We start from the raw sequence: 21,377 nt of genomic DNA, 5'->3' as shown, positions 1-21,377 counted from the left end.
TTACGGTTTGTATTACTATAATTTGAATTTTAATTATTATTGATTGCTGAATTTTTATTGTTATGTATGGTAAGTAAGACTTGAGGTAAGTATGTGAAATTGATATGAATATTGAGTGAAAATGAAAGTGATGCAAATTGAATCAAATTGAATTGAATAAGTGAATTATGGAATATGTAATTATTTGAAAAGTGTATTGATTGAAAAATGATTGGTGATTTGAATTGTGGATTGAAAGTGATATAGGATTGAGAAAGTGAATTGAATACCCTATTAACTAGTCGGGCTGAGTCGGATATAGTTGGCATGCCATAGGATTGGAAGTGTTCAGGATACTTGACCTCGAGTCGATGAGACACTGGGTGTCACTATATTTCTTCGGATAGATTCGATGAGGTACTGGTACCAACTTTACTTTGCTAGGCCGATGAGACACTGGGTGTCAATTATTACTTGAACTATCCGATGAGGCTTTGGGTGCCATATTGGTGTGTTTGGTTGGATCCGTATCCGCCAAAGTCCGAAATTACGTTAATAGGGTGAAAAATTGAAATGTGAATTTGAAGCATTGAAATGAGAAGAATTACAATTGAAATTGGAATTGTGATAATAAGAGAAAAGTATGAAATGTATATTCATAAGTGATATAAATTTAAGTTTGAGAAAATACATTGATTTATGAATTAGTACATATGACATTAATTGTTAGGTATTTTAATATTTATGTTTTTCTTGTTGTTGATATGACTCGATTTATAGTAATACCATTGAGTATATCCATACTCGCGTGACGGTTGTTTCCGTCATGCAGTTAGTAGAAGTCAAGTGTCTCGCTCAACATCCAAAACAATCCCGACTCCAACACAAATTTGGTGATGTATATTTTTCTTTTGGATAAAAGTGGCATGTACATAGGTGTTGTTTAGTCACTTGAATATGTATATTACTTTGGGTAGTGAAGGATGATTTATAAAATTTAGATGGTTAAATGAAATAGTAAGGAAAATACATGATATTTTGATACATGAACATTAACGGGCACCTCCGACATACTCTATCTACTAACACCGTTTGTCCCAAAGGGCTAGACACTTCTATAGAAACTTTAGACATTTCATATTCTAATTTCCCCGATTCGACTAGTTTTGAATTTATATAAGAGTGTGACGAACCCGGATCAATTAAAGCATAAATAGGCTCAGAATACAATAGAAATATACCTGTAACAACATCATGTGCATCGCCTTCTTCTCGTTTTCTGACCACATAAGCTCTAGCTGGTACTCTGGCTTCAGACTGCTGAGTAGCAATATCACTGCTCCTTCTACCAAAGACCTCCTCCGAAGCCGAATTACCTCTACGACCGACCTCGCCTCTAGCAGAGAATACCGATCTTTGTGACGATACAGGTGCAGCACTATCGGTATTCGGACAGTCTCTGATAAAATGGTCTGTAGAACCACATCTGAAGCAACCTCTAGTTACTTTCCAACATTCTCCTCTGTGTTTCTTTTCGCAGTGCTCACAGTCTGGAATTTCTACACCTCGAGATGGACCTCTCACACTGCTAGTAGTTACTGTCATCTGTTTACCTCTGCTTCTACCACCTCTGTCTGAACTAAAACTAGATTTCCAGTCACTTCTTGATTCTTTGAATCTCTTCGGTAATGGATTAGAACTAGTAGTTCCCATATGTTTCCCAACTGATTTACCAATTTCTGATTTTTTATCCAGGCCCAGTACTTGTTCTATCATTTTTGCTCGCTCGACCAGATCAACAAGTTCAGTAATTCTGAGACTTACCAATTGAATCTTGATTTCATCTCGTAGTCCCCGTAGAAATCGTTTACAACTATCAGCCTCGGTTGAAACATATTCTAAAGCATACTTGCTCAATCTAGAGAACTCTCGCTCATAATCCAATACTGACATATTCCCCTGTTTCAACACTAAAAACTCTTGCTTTTTCTCTTCGATGTACAGTTCCCCAATATACTTCTTCTGAAATTCTTTTTGAAACAAGTCCCAAGTTACTTGATCATCCGGCAAATGTCTAACCACAGATTCCCACCAGAGATACGCTTCTCCTTGTAACAGTGATATTGCACATATCAGACTCTCTCGGGGGGTGCAGTCTAATTGTTGCAAAACTCTTTTTGTTGTTTCTATCCAATTTTCAGCAACGGATGGATCAGCTCCTTTTAATCCCTGAAATTCCGTGGCACCATATTTTCGTACCTCTTTAATCGGGCCTGTCGACAAGAGGTATAGATGTAGTAGCGGTATAGCTCTCACTATATGTTTGTAATGCATCGCTATATCTCTTAACACTTGTGAGGTATTTATTTCTCTCCCTACGTTAGGAGATTGATTATTTAACGGATTCACACTAGGTGTAGCAGATTCAGTTTCTTCTAATTCTCGACTTCCAGTATACATTTCCTGTTCAACATTATCCATTCTTTCATCTGACATTTTATCTATAAAACAAAATCAAATAAATACATTAGCATCCAAAAATCCCGACTCAATTTCGACTCGGCAGTGGCATGTACTTCTAAACTCACTTCCGAGCCCAATTTAGCCCGAGAATCGGCTAAACCTGATAGCTCTGATACCAACAATTTAACACCTCTTAACCCCAAACCGTTACCGGAACGAGGTTATGAGGCATTACCGGACATATCAGACAACTTGCGAATAATTTACAATTAATATAACTTTTATGGTATAATATAATAATTAAGTCCCTATCTTGAACTCTCGAAGTTCAAACACGTATTAAAAGTAGAACGGGACTTGTTCGAGTATTCCAAAATTTTTTTTTTTAAAATCATTATACATCTTTATACTACCTGGATGAATAGACAAAGAACTACTATGTGCTTCCTGTAAAATCTTTCGAATAAGCTCATCATTCTTCGGTATGCATAGTACCAAAATCTCTTCACAGGTAAGATTTTCGAGACGAAAATCCCTAAAGGGGGGGAGAAATGTAACATCCCGAAATAGGGCCTAAACGGAACAGTGGTTGCGAAACCACAAATCCGAGGTAGAATGTAACGGCCTAATTTTCAGTGGTGTCAAAAATAAGTGATTTAGAGTTGTTTAAAAGGTAAGATAAGTTTAGTAACACCTCAAGCTTGACTCCGGTGATGGTTTCGGGCGTGGGGGCGTTACAAAATATCTTAGTAAATAAGATTTCTTAGTCCATTAATCCCATTCAATAATTCTTAGCCAAAGTTTTAATCAATTATCATATCAATTTAATTATTAATTTTTAGTTTAATCGTCAATCTAATAATAGTTAATATTTTTATAAAATTATAAATTAATTTAGTTATTAACTTTCTTTTATTTTAATTTTAATTTTAATTAATCTAAATAATTCATTTAGACCAACAAATATATTAATTAATTCCCGACCCAATTCTAATAACTCGTAACAAATAGTGGGGATAACGGTAAGAACTGTATTTGAAAGTGGAAAGTAACGTACCAACAAATTACTATTATTTTCATTTTGGTTACTATTGATAGCTGAATTACTTCAATTTTCCCATCGGAGCACATGTAAAGAAAAGTCCTCATAAACTGGACAAAAATAGTAAAATATTTCAATTGGAGTCTCAAAGCATTACAATTGTATTAATTAAATCCTTTTTAGTTACTTAATTATCAGTTTTTGCATTAAATTCTAACTTGGATCAGACATGGAATATATGAACTAAGTTTCATGGACAATTTATATATTACATTAGTTCTTCAAGTATTTGGATCAAGTTTGAAACTTGGAATTGACAATGTTAGAAGGACTTTACCTCAATACCGTCCTCAATTTGAACATGATTAAATTTAAATTATAAAACGGATGAGGTAAATGTGACATGTTATGAGTTATTTTATTAGTCATGTCAGTTTTCAATAATATAAATGAATAAAATTTTTAATAGAAAGAATTAATTTGTTCTTTCATCTAACACGCAAGGACTAAGTTATCTATTTTTTTTTTAAGTAGGATGGACAAAATGTAATCTAACTCTTATTAAATCTTCATAATATTTTTACCTAAATAAACTCAAGACACAAGCTAACATTTAACGTCTAAAACTAAAAACGATGCAGAAAATAAGACTAAAGCTTTAAGGGATCTATCAGAATGTTTTAAAACTTTAAACCAGTTAACCCAAAAAATTTCACCCCAATCTTGTGATATCACCAGTCTACCCGGTGGATATATTATTTTTGTGGTCAACAGTGGTGGTCGGAAAATCCTACTAACGCATATATTATTTTAAAATAATTTGAAACTTTAAAAATTCAAAAATTGGGAAGGTACTGGGTGACAATTTCCCCTTTTTTATTAAAATGGGTTGGTTCTTGTTTCAAGTTTGAAACGGGAATGAGATTCTAAAAGGAAGAAAGTCGTCAGCCTAGCTATGAAAGAGAAATTTTAATATTATTAATTATAACACTGAGATAGAAATAAAAGGAGCTGGTGGCTTTGAGTTGTGATTTAGCTGTCCCTTTATTATTATTATCATATGTTTCTCACTTTGAATTTAAAGCAATAATTTTGGTTTTGGTCCTTTTACTATGTTTAAATTTCAAATTTAATTTATCTATTTTAATTTACATAATTTGGTCATTCATTTTTTGTGATGTTACAAATATGTTAAAAGTGTAAAGTGGTTTATTCAAGCTTAGGCCACGATTTAACTTTTAAATTATACTCGTATTTTTACTTTGGTCCATGAATTTTTTTTTATCTATTTTGACATTTGAACTATCAATTTCGTTCAAATTCATCTCAAAATAAAAAACTGCTAATAACAACATAATATATGACACATTCTTATAGGATACCTATAATTCTTTAACGAATGTTTGATTTTCTTTTCTTTTTTTAATATAACATTAGGGGTAAGGGATAAGATAACACCATTCGAACCCATGCTAAATAAATGTATAATTAATTACTACTCCATCCAAATCAAGACAATGACTAATTTTCATACGATCTTAATCGTGTAATTGAATAAAAAGATAAAGGAATTGTAATGTTACTTCAATGATATGAAGTAATTGTGTTGTCCTTCCGAACCTATAATAATATTATAAGATTTGAAAATTTAAAATTATCCCAAAATTGAAGTAAAAGGACTGGATATCAAATTTTACTATAATATAGGACTAAAGATAATATTAGACCTTAAATCTAAATAATATATTTTATATATAACAGCTTTACAAAATTCCTTATCTTCTCTCCCATACACACATCTCCATACTCGAAAAAACCCAAAATGCTCTCTCTTTTGTCTCCTTCTCTCTACATTTTCTTCTTCAGATCTCCAAATTGAAACCCCAAATTCATGTTTTCTGCACAAACCCCATTTTCAAAACCCAAGCTTTTGTTTAAAAAAAGTTCAAAAAAAGGTGGCATTTTTAATATCAGATGTCTCATGTGAAATGAAGAAGACGAACCTTATCGACCTCCATTGTTATTCTTCTTTTTGTTACCTTTTGTTTCTTTTAGTATCAGTTTTTGTATCCTTATGCTCATGCGATGAGCATTATGTTTCCAGCCATGGCGGACTTACCGACAAGGAAGTATCGTACATAAAGCAACGACAGCTGCTTTATTACAGAGATGAGTTCGGTGACAGAGGGGAGAATGTCACCGTCGACCCGTCACTGGTTTTTGAAAACCCGAGGTTGAGAAACGCTTATATAGCTCTACAAGCTTGGAAAAAAGCGATTCTTTCCGACCCGTTTAATCTCACCGCCGATTGGGTTGGATCCGGGGTGTGTGACTATACTGGTGTTTACTGTGCTCGAGCGCTTGATAACAAGAGAATCAGAACCGTCGCCGGTATTGATTTAAACCATGGAGATATTGCCGGATACTTGCCAGAGGAGCTTGGGTTACTCACCGATCTGGCATTGTTTCATATCAACTCGAACCGGTTTTGTGGTACGGTTCCGCATAAGTTTATAAAGTTGAAGCTGATGTTCGAGTTGGATCTTAGCAACAATCGGTTCGCCGGTAAGTTCCCTGAAGTGATTCTTAAGCTTCCTTTACTTAAATTTTTGGATTTGAGGTTTAATGAATTTGAAGGAACTGTGCCCAAAGAGCTTTTTGATAAAGATTTGGATGCTATTTTTATTAATCATAACCGGTTTGGATTTAATCTACCGGATAATTTTGGTAACTCGCCCGTTTCTGTTATTGTTTTGGCTAATAACAAGTTTCACGGTTGTGTGCCGGTGAGTCTTGGGAACATGACGAGTCTTGAAGAGATAATTTTAATGAACAATGGGTTTCGATCTTGTTTGCCGGAGCAAATTGGGGGGTTGAGAAATATGACTGTTTTTGATGTTAGCTTTAATGAGCTAATGGGTACTTTGCCGGAGCAAATTGGGGGAATGGTGAGTCTTGAACAGCTTAATGTGGCACATAATATGTTGTCTGGGAAGATTCCAGCAAGTATTTGTCGGTTGCCGAAATTGGAGAATTTCACGTTTTCGTATAATTTCTTCACCGGAGAACCGCCGGTTTGTTTGGCGTTACGTGCTTTTGACGATAGGAGGAACTGTTTGCCGGCTAGGCCTTTACAACGGAGTGCTGCTCAATGTAGGTCTTTCTTGTCTAGACCAGTGGATTGTAATTCATTTAGATGTGCTCCTTTTGTTCCTTCTTTTCCGTCTCCTCCTCCGCCTTCTCCGCCGCCGGTTGTTGTGCTGTCACCGCCACCCCCATCGCCTGTTTTTATTCCACAATCACCACCTCCGCCGCCACCACCGCCAGTATACTCTCCCCCTCCCCCTTCCCCTTCACCACCTCCACCTCCGCCGCCACCTGTGTACTCTCCTTCTCCACCGCCACCATCTCCACCTCCACCTGTTTATTCACCTCCACCTCCACCACCACCACCACCACCACCACCACCAGTTTACTCTCCACCACCACCACCTCCATCCCCACCTCCACTATCACCCCCGCCACCTACTTATCCATCACCACCTCCACCATCTCCTCCACCACCTTCACCAGCATACTGTGTGAGGTCTCCACCTCCTCCACCACCAAATTCACCCCCTCCTCCACCTCCATTGTTTTCCCCACCTCCACCAGTTCCTTACTACTATAACTCCCCGCCACCGCCACACCATTCACCGCCACCTCCTGTACATTCTCCACCACCCCCACCACATTCACCTCCTCCACCAATTTATCCATACTTATCTCCACCACCACCACCACCTCCTGTTTATTCCCCACCTCCTCCATGTATTGAGCCACCTCCACCACCACCACCACCATGTGTAGAGTACACGCCATCACCGCCGCCACCATCACCATCACCCCACCCCCAATTCATTACAAACCACCTCCATCACCTTCACCCCACCCCACCAATCCATTATCATTCACCTCCACCACCATCACCTCCACCGGCTCCCTGTATACGAAGGGCCACTTCCACCAGTAATCGGAGTATCATACGCTTCACCTCCACCGCCACCTTTCTATTGATTCTTTCAAGAGTTTCCTCTAACCTTGATAAAAAAACCCCAAAAAGAGGAGAAATTCTCTCCCATAAATTATTTGATATTTGGAGTTGTGAAAAATAAAAGAAGAGAAGAGTGTAGGTTGAAAGGAAAGATGTATGTATAGGGGATGAATTTCCAAAAAAAAAAAGAAAAACCATAGTAATCTAAAGCCCTTACAATGGTAGCAACAAGCAACACTTGCTTCATGTTGCTATCTTGCTTCTAGTTTGTGGGCTTTTTTTCTTTTTATTATTGTTATTATTCTCTCTTATTTTTTCGTTTATAGTATATTCTCATGAACATTTTACATGTACTTTATCATCACTTAGCCATTCATAATCAATTCTCCTTTGCTTCATTCATACCTTTTACATTCTTCTTCCATGTAATTTGACTTTTCCTATAAAAAATTTTACTCTTTTAACATTGTGTAGGGAGCATTTTCCAGTTTTTTTGGCTTAAAAATTCTGGGTTTTTTAAAATAGTTTTGTATGAGTGGATTATGAAAAGCTCCCTGGAATTTCTATCGAGGAGGTAGGTGGTAATTGAGATGATTAGTGGGACCCTAAAAAGGGGGCCATTTTCAAGTTTATTTTTGCCCTTTCCTTAATTGGTGGTAGATTCAATATGCCATCAATTTTTAAGCATTTAATCAATGTTGTTGGGATTTAGTCCCATGTGCAACCCTTAATGCTGGTGGGTTTAAATTTTCCAATTTACACTTTTTACATCTTTTGTATATTCACCCGTCAATCTTTCCTACAAAGTTCGTAAACTCTTATCACTAAATCTCTATTCCATTATCCACCTATCTTATCCAAAATTACCGAATCACTATTAGTAATTTGCTAATTAAGATTTTACATCAATTAATTTTATTGTAAAATGATAATTCGAATATGATATGAAAAAATATTTAAATTAAGCGTATCAAATTATAAGCACAAATGTGCTTACTTTATGAACAAATTAGATAAAATTTTATTCGTCAATATATATTTCAAATTATATATGAATTTTAATTTTATATATAATTCGATCAATAAATTTTGATTTGGTGTGGTGTAATGAAAGTGAAATTTTATTTTTTAATTATACACGTAAAATTAATTATAATTTTTACGTTTGAAACAAAAATTATTTATTTTATATTAAATTATTATAATTATTTGTGTATACATTAAGTAAACTAAAACTAAAATGGTGTCTCATATGTTGGTAATTTATGTAAAAATGATTAAAATCTAAATGTCATTAATAGAATTGTATCCAATCTAAGTTTACAAATGATATTACATATTAAAATAAAGTTCACGTGTTTGATATTTATATTCTTTTTATCAAGTGTTTTAAATATATTTTAATTAGATTTAAGTTGACTTTTAACATCCATTCTTGTAATATTAATATTTTAAATTTTAATTTAAATTTTAAATTTTAAACTTAAATTGAGATTAATTTAATATCTATCATAATTTAAAAACCACTAGTGCAATTAATGATTTTTTGGCATTTTTCTTTTTCTTTTTTTTTTTTTCCATTTTTGAATATGAAATGTTAAAAGTTGAAATCCATAGACACCACAAGTGGTGGCCGTTTCTGTTGACTATTGTCCTTTTTTTCTCAACAATGTGGCAAGAAAACAATAAACCCAACTCTTCCTCAATTGGTACTTATGTTAGTGCTTCATTTGAGTAGGACATGCAGGCTCTCAGTTGTGATGGTTGAGTCCATTAAATGTGTTTCATATAAAATTAAATGCTCTATATTGTAGTATTACATTACCAATAAGTATTATATACCTAAAGATAAGAGCGAAGGTAAGAATTTTTTTTGAGGCCAGAATTAAGTTTTATATTTTTTGAGAATTAAAATGCAATTTTATCATTTAAAAGCTTATATCTTTATAAATTTTTAAAGAATTAAATAATTTTTTTATCATTTTGGGGGGTCAAAGTACAATTTGATTATATATTAATTTAAAACTTGGGGGCTGCTTAAGAGAGAACGTAAGTTCTAGTCTAGGAAACGACATATTGGAGACGGCAACTACAAACCATGAACGTGGACTATAAAATGAGCATTAAGAATATAAAAAAAAACAATCGCTGTTACAATTGTCCAAAATTATCCAAATTTAAAACGGCTCAAACAAATAATTATTACAGTCAATTTGAAATGATCCAAAATTGAAATAATTTTAATAAAATAACTCAAAATTGTTTAAACATGAAATAATTCAAACCTGAAATTGACTCAAATCCATTGTCTTCATCAAGTTGCAATATTAAATATCTGATTACCCGGAGCGTATCTAGGGGGCTTGGTAGGGGCCCGTCTCCCCAAAAATGAAAATTTTTTCATCTAAATCCTTTAAAATTTTTAAAATTTTAATTAATTAAAGTAAAGTTACATTTTATTATTGTAAAATTATAATATAATTTCGCCCTAAAAGATTTCTTACTTCACCATCTTGATTACTTAAATCGGTTTATTTGCTCTTGTTATTTTCGGCCTACAAAGTAGAGTACTAAAATAAAAGGGATGAAATTGAACAATGTTGTTCTCTTTCAATAATAATTTAAATGATGAATGGACAAACAAAGAAAGAAGAGCCCATTTGCGGATAAATGCATGATTAAGTACATTACCCTAAAAATATGAAAAGTTTAGATAAAAGGGTAAAATCCTGGTTTTGGTCCTTATACAATATTTAATTTTAGAATTTAATTCTTATACTTTAATTTGAAATAATTTGATCATCCTAATTTTATCACGTTTGTTCTAATTAAAGTTTAATTAAAATATTTTCTCAAAAACACATTTTCCAACTTATTAACACATGGTTTTTTTTGTTGTTGTTGGAAAAGGTGTTTTAAGTATAAACTATATCAACATTTTAATTAAAATTGTTAACGTTATTAATTATTTAGATAAACTAATAATATTATAAAATAAGAAAAATTATATTATATAAAAACATCTCAACTTATGAATGATTGTTAGATATTCCCAAAAAAGAAGAATCTACTATCCATAAAAGCAGTGGTTAAATGTAGGAACCATTCCATAAGGCAATATAGGGTCACCTTCCTAGCTCTCAAATTTCAAATAGGCTATTAACATATGATGTTATCAGAGTTGGAGTTTTGTAAATAAAAAAAAATTAATACTTTCATTTATAAATTTTATTGAACTCAACTAAATATTTAATTGAGATTCTATTAAACACTAAATCTAAGTAAAATAAAAAAATTAAAAATGAGATGGCATTAAAGAATTTCATAACATTGTCAATTTTGAGCTTCAATTCTATTTGTTTAAATTAAATTAAAAGCAAAGCCAACAAGCAAGTCTTCTACTTGTACATTTCCCATTTGCAAATAGAATGACAAAGGTGCAAACTATATCTCACCAAAAGATGCAGAAAGAGGGAAAATTAAATAGAAACTGGGGCCCTACAAAAGGTGATAGTCACATGGGATGTTAGAGCTTTGCACACCATAAAAAAAAAATGATGTAAAACTTAATTGAATTTTGGGTTTAATTTTACCTCAAAAATGGGGCATGACTATCATTTAATTAGTGTTTGGACTGGCTGTGATTAGGTTTCATGTATTGATGGAACAATATAAAGCCATTGCTTATCAAAAATAACTTTTTGTTTATTATCTGTTTTTTTTACGTAATACTTAAAACTACTCATAACTTCTCTCCAACTCATAAATAAGAGAATAATATGCTTTAACGCACTTGAATCTATAAATAGGAGTTTGACATTTTTTAAATGTAGTATTTGTGCTATTTTTAGTCCAATTTAATACTTGTATTTGACAAAAAGTTATATGTTTTGGTACTTAAAAGTAACGATGTTAATTTTTTGTGTTTAATTTTAGTTTTAGAGTTGATTTGGCGAAAGTTAATTGTTAATATTATTAGTTGATTATGAATTTTAAGAAATCAAAATTAGAATCGAATTAAATACAAAAATATATATATCATTGTGACCTTTAACACCATAATATATAAATTTTGTTAAATATAAATATTACATTGAACTAAAAATAACACACAAACTATATTAAATATATATTAAATTCAAGTACAAAATTATATATTAAAATCATAAAAAAAATTGACCCCAATCAACCAAAGAAAACTAAATAAAATAAGCATTTCCCCATCAATTTACCAAATCCCACCCCAATGATTTGTGTTGTTCTTATGGTAATCTTTTGCCCAACTTGCTATCTAAGTATTGTTAAAACAAACAAATCCTTACAAATAGGTAACCTTATAAAAATAATGCATTATGATGAAGATATTAAAAGAGGATTTGTAATTTTGCATCCTATGATGATCTAGATGAGTTAATGTTGAGAGTAGGGCAGCCGGCAAAATCCGATTTTAATATATTATTAGTTTATGTGGTACTTGTATTTAATAAAATTATATATTTTGGTACTTAAAGGTAACATTATTAATTTTTGGTGTTCAATTCAGATTTTAAAGTTGATTTCATAAAATTCATAATTAGCTAATAAAATTAACAATTAACTTTCATCAAATTAACCCTAAAACCTAAATTAAATCATATCTATCGACTATATTTGACAAAGTAAATGCAAAATTAAACAAACTCACAATTAGCACTAAATTTATTATATCAAAAAATTATGAAAAATTCGAACCTAATAATCTTAGCAATTAACTTTCATAAAATCAATCTTGAAAACCTGAATTAAGCACTAAATGTTAGTACCATTATCTTTGGATACCAAAATATATAACTTTTGTCAAATATAGATACTCAATTGGACCAAAAATAATACGAGATACCACATAAGAAACAAGTGTCAAGCTCGAGTACCAAATGATATATTAAGCCATTTAGTAATTATATATATCTCTTGCTATCCTTATTTATTTATTATTTTTAAAATTTATAAACAAAAACAACTTAATATATTTCTAGTATTTACATTATAGTATACTATGTCTATTTTTCATAATATATAAAAGAAAAATTATTAACTTCAAAAGTGTTAAGTCGAGCTCATGTTTTGAATTTTAGAGTTGAATCATCCCATATTTTAAACAGGTCTAATGTTTTTATCCTAACCCATTTTCAATTCTAATATGTATGTCCTAACTCTCCCAAAATTCGGACAAATCTTGGGCTTGAACGAAAGGCACCATTCTTGAACATGTTTAGGTTTAATTATGGCTTTAGTTTTCTACATTATTGAAATTTAATATTTGATATTTAAGGGTTGGGAGGGACAATTGATAGTTTTAGGTATTGTATCAAAAAAGAGATATGATAAGAACTTATAATGAAATTAATATTCTTTATATATATATATATAGTTTTACTTTAATATGACTTATAGCATTATTAGTAGGCGTGGGTTCGATTACTTGAAATTATTATTCTTCTATTTAAGGGTTGGGGAAGGGTATGGTTAATTTTAGGCATTTTATTAAAAGAATAGATATGATCGAACTTATGATGAGATTAATATTAAAAAAATAAAGTGGTGACATGAAAAAGCTTTTAAATAGTTTTAAATGTTCAATTGATATGTAAATTTTTATTGATAATTTTAAGTATTCAATAAATTAGACTATCATATCACTCTAATTATATGATCGAATAATAGTAAAAAAAAAAATGAAATTCACTTTATAACTTTAACAGAAACAAATAAATATATCATGATTGTAGGCCTACTAATAAAATTATAAAAATAGAGAAATTAAGTCTCTAAGTTTCTAAAGCTTTTTAGTCATTGTGACAGAGATGGGGTGCTGGATTTAGTAATGCAACTTCAACAACAAGAGTACACGACCCTCTTAATGGTCTAATTGGAGTCAAGTTAGTAAATGAAATAAGGTCCCCATAATTTAATACAGTTGAATTTTGGGTCTTGGAATCATTGATCAACATCATGGATTTATATATATAAGGAAAGGTAGGTGATGTTTATATTGAAAATCTATAACGATTGTATTATGAATTCAATTGATAATTTTATTCGGAATGTTAATTAGTTATAATTCGTGATTATTTGAAACAAAATAAATTCTTTAAAAAGTATCTAATCTAATATAAAATTGAATTGTAAAATTTGATACTAGGAGCCAAGCACTTAAAAATGGAGTTATATTGACAAATTTAAATTTCAGGTGTATCAAATTATTTTATGAGAAAAATATACTCCACGAGAAATATTAGGAGTTGACAAATTGTCCTATAGAGATATAATAAAATATTAAAATTAATACAATTTTTTTAAAAAAAAGAGAGACATACAACATGTTTGTGAAACATTATCAATGAAACAAATATTAACCCTAAATTGTAACTCTAATAATTTTAACAGAACTACAATAAGAGTCAAGGTATCTTTTCTTTCAAAACTTTTAGAAATTTTCATCAAGTTATTTAAAATTTTTAAAGTTTTACTCATCTCAATTTGATTTAATTTAGTTTTTTTTTGTAATATTATTAATAAATCTAAATTGATTTTACGTTCAATTATTACCACTAAAATAATGATATGGAATAATTTTTAAATGATGTTAAGTATTTAATTAATATACAAATTTATTATGATTGAATATGATTGAGAACGAAGAAAAAATAAATTTCAATTTCATAATTTTTTATTTTCTTTTTGGGTTGAATGGAAACTAGTTAACAGGACTAGTTAGCACCAACTACAAAACTGGAGTTGTCTTCCGCCAGAATCCGTAAAACTGATCCGAGTGGTTCTGCAAACACTTGCATTAAACCAATATCAGCATGTGCAAGTTTGGCCATATGATCAGCGACCAGATTTGCAGTTTGTTGGATTTACGGTAAACGGACCACCAACTCCGACTGAGCATTTGCGACACTAAGCGTAACTCAGTAAGATTGCTGTCCACAGCACAGACAGCCCGAATAGCTTCGACAAGAACACCATTGTCACTCTCCAACTCTACTTCCTATACCCCATTCACCCAAGCCAGCGGGATGCCCTTGCCTCCAATTGAAAAACCGAAGCAGCCCTATATTCATCGCAAATCAAAGCTGCCAGTCCCCATCCGAGCCCCGCAAGACTCCTCCAACAGACGAACGTCGACAACTTCAGGCCCACGCGCCGTCCGTATTAACCTTGATCCAAATTTCATGTCATAACTTTAACCACAACAATTAAATATATCATAATTTTCAACAAGTTTCTAAAACCTTTTGGTTATTAAATTGTTGTGATGGTGATGGGATGTTGGCTTAGTAATGCAACTTCAACAAGAGTAAGCCACCCCTCTTAACGGTATAATTTGAGTCAAGTTAGTAAATGAAATACAGTCCCCATCCGAGCCCCGCAAGACTCCTCCAACAGACGAACGTCGACAACTTCAGGCCCACGCGCCGTCCGTATTAACCTTGATCCAAATTTCATGTCATAACTTTAACCACAACAATTAAATATATCATAATTTTCAACAAGTTTCTAAAACCTTTTGGTTATTAAATTGTTGTGATGGTGATGGGATGTTGGCTTAGTAATGCAACTTCAACAACAAGAGTAAGCCACCCCTCTTAACGGTATAATTTGAGTCAAGTTAGTAAATGAAATACGGTCCCCATAAATTAATACAATTGAAGACTTTGATGAAAAAAATTAATTAGGACTTTAATTTTGGTAATGGAATTAGTAACTCTATTTGGAATCTTTTATTTAAAGGGTAATAGTATCTAGGATCGAATATAGGACTCAATGTTTATTAAAACTTCACTGTAATAGAAATTTTTTGCGATTGTACCTTAAATTCAGTTGACAACTTTTTTCGAGTTTTAAATTTTAAGGGTCTTTGGGATGCATCCAATTTATATAAATTGAATTGTAAAATTTGATACTAAAAGCGAGTCACTTAAGTATGAGGTCATATTGAAAATTTACATTTCAAATGTATCATCTTATTTTATGGGGAAGAACATAAGAATGAATCCTAAAATTACACATAAACTTTGGTTTAAAATACAATGTTATACATGAACTTTAGGTTTGTGCATATCATTTTAGTTTGATTTAATATTTATAAACATCTAACATTATTATCGATATAATACTATTTTACATTTATATATTACATACATAAATAATTATAATATAAAAATAAATAAATAATTTTATTTTTTAAATATACACAATTAAATCAAAATCAAAATTTAATATTTATAAACATATGTTAGAAGTCCTAATAATAACAAGAGGCTGACTATAATGGAGCCAGGGTGCCTTGGGGTTTTCAATTTTTTAAAATTTCAATTAAGAACCCTTCAAATTTTTGGAATTTTAATTAACGCCTCCAAAATTTTTAAAAATTTTACATGAGCCACAATTAACAAGCCCATGGGTGTAATTTAGGCCTAGTGTTCATATTTGGGCCTATTAGTTTCTCTTTGAGAAAGTAGTGATGACATACATGTTCATTAAACAAGATGATAATATCTATTTATTTGGGCCATCAATGTTATTTTCTGTTTGGATTTCTAAAGGAGATTTGACATGTTAACCATCAAATTTCGAGTTTTATTTTTTATGAGTTCTCACTTCTCAAACCTCATTGTAAATTAGTTCTGTTTTAATTATATCTTCAAATTATTCAAGTTATATCAATCAAGTCATTTTGTTATTAAAACTGTTAAATGATATGTCAAATCTTATATAGCTAAATTTAAAATATTAAAAAATAAAAACGATATTGCAGCATAACTTTTAAAAGTAAAGACTAAAAATAAATTAAAACTAAAAAAAGAGACTGAACGATAAAGCATCCGTAAAAGTTCCGAAAACTTCAAAATCAAGATTTTGACAACATGCATTTTAACAATATTCATTTTAGGTTATGTCATATAAGATTTGATGTATCATTTAATAGTTAAATTAATAATTTTAATAGCAAAAGAACCTAATTAATATAACACCGATAATTTGAGGATGTAATTAGAATTATTCACTAATAAAAAATAGTCAAATCTCCTAAAAATATTATATGACTTTTTGAGTGAATTTAGGAGAAACTAAAAATTTGTTTTAAAAAGTTAGTAATGAATTACTGATTTGTGGTTATTATATTAATTTATAATTTCACAAAACTTTGAAGAGTTTAAATGGTAATTATACCATTTTTGGGTCCATAAAATGATTGAATGTCTAGGTATAAAGTGAGGACTCCATATAAGCTTTTTTATTATTATAATTATTCATGTCTGCTTTTATAATTTATATTCAAGGTTCATATTTCATGGTTGTCCACCTAACAATATTATTTTTAAGATCTCGAACTTTTGTTCTTTATTGAAAATGCAATATGCCTATACGATTTTGCCATTGAATGTCCAAAAATTTTATATTGAAGAATGATATTGAATTATATGATTTTGAAAGATGAAAATGTAATTTATTATTAACAAGTGTTAAGTGTAATGGTAAAGTATATTAAAATTTTAACAAGAGAATTCAATTTCTCTTTTTAAAAACGATATCGTTAAAAAGAACAATAATAAATATCAAAAAATTTAATATTCACGAATCGTAAAATGAACATAAAACATACCGTAATTAAAAAAATGATAATTTTACTAATATTTTTACCTGACACTACCTATCCTCTCGTGTTGGAAGGAACAAAGGGGCCAATGTCCCTACCTTCAAATTCTTTTATAAATTGTGTTCGGCTTGCCTTTGCAATTTTTGTGTATAGACAGACCATAACGGGAGCCGAGAGCCTTGGCCTATCTAAATATTTTTGAAAATTTTTATTAGGCTTTTGAAAATTTTAATTAATACCTTAAAGTTTTAAAAAATTCTCATTAAGCCCTTCAACTTTTAATTGAAGACTTCCAAAATTTTAGAAATTCAATGCAAAGATGCGTTAATGATTTTGTGCCACGTCACTTGCAAAATTGTTCTCCCGAACTAGGCCTAAATGTAGGCAATCCATGATGGACATGTTTGGAAGAATAAAGACCAAATAAAGGGACAAAGTTAAAACTTTCTTTTAGGGAGGGCCAAAACTAAATTATAAATTTTAGAGTGTATAAGTACAAAATTTTCATTGTATTAACTTTGTTGATATCAAAAGTGGCGTGGAAGTTAGAGTCGATTTACCTTATTTGGGTTGAAAGTCGTAGGGATTGATGGAAGAGTAAGGCTGGAGAGGAGAAGGAGCAAGAAGGTAGGGAGGATGAAAAAAGGGGGTTGGGGCTTGAAGGAAAGTGTCTATGTGTGGACCTCCCTTGCTCAGTAGCGAGATATAAATATGGGTCAGCTTCCCTTGTCATGTATCGCCTCCTAATAGGCTAGGTGGCCACTTCTTGATTCTTTCTTATGTAACATGGGATGATTACATTACATGTGATAAGTAATTGATATTTTGTTAGTAATATTTAATAATTGGATTGATGGTTAAATTTAATATGTTTTAAATTGAGCGATGGTTAAATCAATTAAGTTGTTAGTTCAATCAATTGAATTGATTTGATTAAATTTATTTATTTTTTTAAAATTACAGTTCAATTAGTTCGTATTAGTTCTTAATCTGATCGGTTCAAATCACTCTTTAAATCGATACTCCAATCAGTTCCTAATTCAATTCAAACATCAATTGTCGAATCAATCAAATCATTAATTTTGATTTAATTAAATTAATTGTCAGACCAACAATAATTAAATAAATTATTAAAAAAATTATAAAATCGATTCACCTATTAGAGATGGATTCAACACTTATATTTATACTTGTATACCAACTAATTCCCAATTTAATTGATTAGTCCAGTCCAGCGGTAGTAGTCTAATTGTCTGAAATGGTTAGCTTGTGATGTAGCAAAACAATTTGTATGGCGAAGTTAAGAGATTATGATGCCTTCACAAAGGTATCCTAGTGGCGGAGCGTACATGTGTAACATAAATGGATCACCATTTTTGAGGCCCCTGCTTACCCGGGCGCCATCCTAGCCAGATTTGTTGTACCTAACATGCTTGGTTCCAACCAGAAACATCGTTTGTAATAATATTCTTTGTAATTTAATTTACAAAACCAAACTGATTAGATGCTAAGCCTGTCTGTCCAATTCCTTTGTTAGAACCCCATTCAAACATAAGCTAACTTTTTGTTGCTTTTTTCAATTTAAATTCTGTAAAAGGAAGACCAGTCTATAATTATGGGAAATGAACATCCAAAATATTTGTTGTTAGCCATTGATTTGGAGCAACAAAGGCTCCTTGATTGACGTTATTTGCGTAAAATCAAACCCTTTTTTCTTTCTTTTGTCAAATAGCTACAAACATAGTTATTCTGTTTTTTTTTTTCACTTTTTTTTCCTTTAAGTTATCTGACATTTGTTAATTAAGATTTTAACAAAGTTCAAAACAGCTAAAGCAAGGGTAAACACGTTATCCAAACATAGATCACAAGAAAAGTGAAGCAAATTGGGGGGTTGAGAAATATGACTCTTTTTGATGTTAGCTTTAATGAGTTAATGGGTACTTTGCCGGAGCAAATTGGGGGAATGGTGAGTCTTGAACAGCTTAATGTGGCACATAATATGTTGTCTGGGAAGATTCCAGCAAGTATTTGTCGGTTGCCGAAGTTGGAGAATTTCACGTTTTCGTATAATTTCTTCACCGGAGAACCGCCGGTTTGTTTGGGGTTACGTGCTTTTGACGATAGGAGGAACTGTTTGCCTGCGAGGCCTTTACAACGGAGTGCTGCTCAATGTAGGTCTTTCTTGTCTAGACCGGTGGATTGTAATTCATTTAGATGTGCTCCTTTTGTTCCTTCTTTGCCGTCTCCTCCTCCGCCTTCTCCGCCGCCGGTTGTTGTGCTGTCACCGCCACCCCCATCGCCTGTTTTATTCCACAATCACCACCTCCGCCGCCACCACCGCCAGTATACTCTCCCCTCCTCTCCCCTTCACCACCTCCACCTCCGCCGCCACCTGTGTACTCTCCTCCTCCACCGCCACCATCTCCACCTCCACCTGTTTATTCACCTCCACCTCCACCACCACCACCACCACCAGCAGTTTACTCTCCACCACCACCACCTCCATCCCCACCTCCACTATCACCCCGCCACCTACTTATCCATCACCACCTCCACCATCTCCTCCACCACCTTCACCAGTATACTGTGTGAGGTCTCCACCTCCTCCACCACCAAATTCACCCCTCCTCCACCTCCATTGTTTTCCCCACCTCCACCAGTTCCTTACTACTATAACTCCCTGCAACCGCCACACCATTCACCGCCACCTCCTGTACATTCTCCACCACACCCACCACATTCACCTCCTCCACCAATTTATCCATACTTATCTCCACCACCACCACCACCTCCTGTTTATTCCCCACCTCCTCCATGTATTGAGCCACCTCCACCACCACCACCACCATGTGTAGAGTACACGCCATCACCGCCGCCACCATCACCATCACCCCACCCCAATTCATTACAAACCACCTCCATCACCTTCACCCCCACCCCCACCAATCCATTATCATTCACCTCCACCACCATCACCTCCACCGGCTCCCGTATACGAAGGGCCACTTCCACCAGTAATCGGAGTATCATACGCTTCACCTCCACCGCCACCTTTCTATTGATTCTTTCAAGAGTTTCCTCTAACCTTGATAAAAAAAACCCCAAAAAGAGGAGAAATTCTCTCCCATAAATTATTTGATATTTGGAGTTGTGAAAATAAAAGAAGAGAAGAGTGTAGGTTGAAAGGAAAGATGTATGTATAGGGATGAATTTCCAAAAAAAAGAAAAACCATAGTAATCTAAAGCCCTTACAATGGTAGCAACAAGCAACACTTGCTTCATGTTGCTATCTTGCTTCTAGTTTGTGGGCTTTTTTCTTTTTATTATTGTTATTATTCTCTCTTATTTTTCGTTTATAGTATATTCTCATGAACATTTTACATGTACTTTATCATCACTTAGCCATTCATAATCAATTCTCCTTTGCTTCATTCATACCTTCTACATTCTTCTTCCATGTAATTTGACTTTTCCTATAAAAAATTTTACTCTTTTAACATTGTGTAGGGAGCATTTTCCAGTTTTTTTGGCTTAAAAATTCTGGGTTTTTTAAAATAGTTTTGTATGAGTGGATTATGAAAAGCTCCCTGGAATTTCTATCGAGGAGGTTGGTGGTAATTGAGATGATTAGTGGGACCCTAAAAAGGGGGCCATTTTCAAGTTTATTTTTGCCCTTTCCTTAATTGGTGGTAGATTCAATATGCCATCAATTTTTAAGCATTTAATCAATGTTGTTGGGATTTAGTCCCATGTGCAACCCTTAATGCTGGTGGGTTTAAATTTTCCAGTTTACACTGAATGTCTTTTTCTTTTTACATCTTTTGTATATTCACCCGTCAATCTTTCCTACAAAGTTCGTAAACTCTTATCACTAAATCTCTATTCCATTATCCACCTATCTTATCCAAAATTACCGAATCACTATTAGTAATTTGCTAATTAAGATTTTACATCAATTAATTTAATTCTAAATATGAAAAAATATTTAAATTAAGCGTATCAAATTATAAGCACAAATGTGCTTACTTTATGAACAAATTAGATAAAATTTTATTCGTCAATATATATTTCAAATTATATATGAATTTTAATTTTATATATAATTCGATCAATAAATTTTGATTTGGTGTGGTGCAATGAAAGTGAAATTTTATTTTTTAATTATACACGTAAAAATTAATTATAATTTTACGTTTGAAACAAAAATTATTTAT

General features: G+C 32.2%; 2 protein-coding genes across 3 annotated transcripts; both read left to right on the top strand.

Moving 5' to 3' along the window:
* The first annotated feature begins 5,262 nt into the window (after nucleotides 1-5,262).
* On the top strand, nucleotides 5,263-7,915 carry LOC108455219 (leucine-rich repeat extensin-like protein 4). Of its 2 annotated transcripts, XM_053030872.1 has the most exons (2): nucleotides 5,263-6,989; nucleotides 7,471-7,540. In XM_053030872.1, the coding sequence occupies exons 1-2, from the start codon at nucleotides 5,473-5,475 to the stop codon at nucleotides 7,538-7,540; spliced, it is 1,587 nt and encodes a 528-aa protein (XP_052886832.1). In that variant the 5' UTR covers nucleotides 5,263-5,472. The 2 variants fall into 2 exon arrangements, with proteins under 2 accessions (XP_052886832.1, XP_052886831.1); XM_053030871.1 differs by having other exon boundaries at nucleotides 5,263-7,915.
* An 11,148-nt stretch (nucleotides 7,916-19,063) lies between these two features.
* Nucleotides 19,064-19,755, top strand: LOC128295465 (leucine-rich repeat extensin-like protein 3). Its single transcript, XM_053031052.1, has 2 exons — nucleotides 19,064-19,255; nucleotides 19,378-19,755. Exons 1-2 carry the CDS (start codon nucleotides 19,064-19,066, stop codon nucleotides 19,753-19,755), a joined length of 570 nt encoding a protein of 189 aa, XP_052887012.1.
* Nucleotides 19,756-21,377: the final 1,622 nt, after the last annotated feature.

Source organism: Gossypium arboreum, chromosome 7 (genome assembly GCF_025698485.1).
Source record: "Gossypium arboreum isolate Shixiya-1 chromosome 7, ASM2569848v2, whole genome shotgun sequence".
NCBI lineage: Eukaryota > Viridiplantae > Streptophyta > Magnoliopsida > Malvales > Malvaceae > Gossypium > Gossypium arboreum.
Note: the sequence above shows the minus strand (reverse complement) of the source record. Positions and strands in the feature narration are given on the sequence as shown.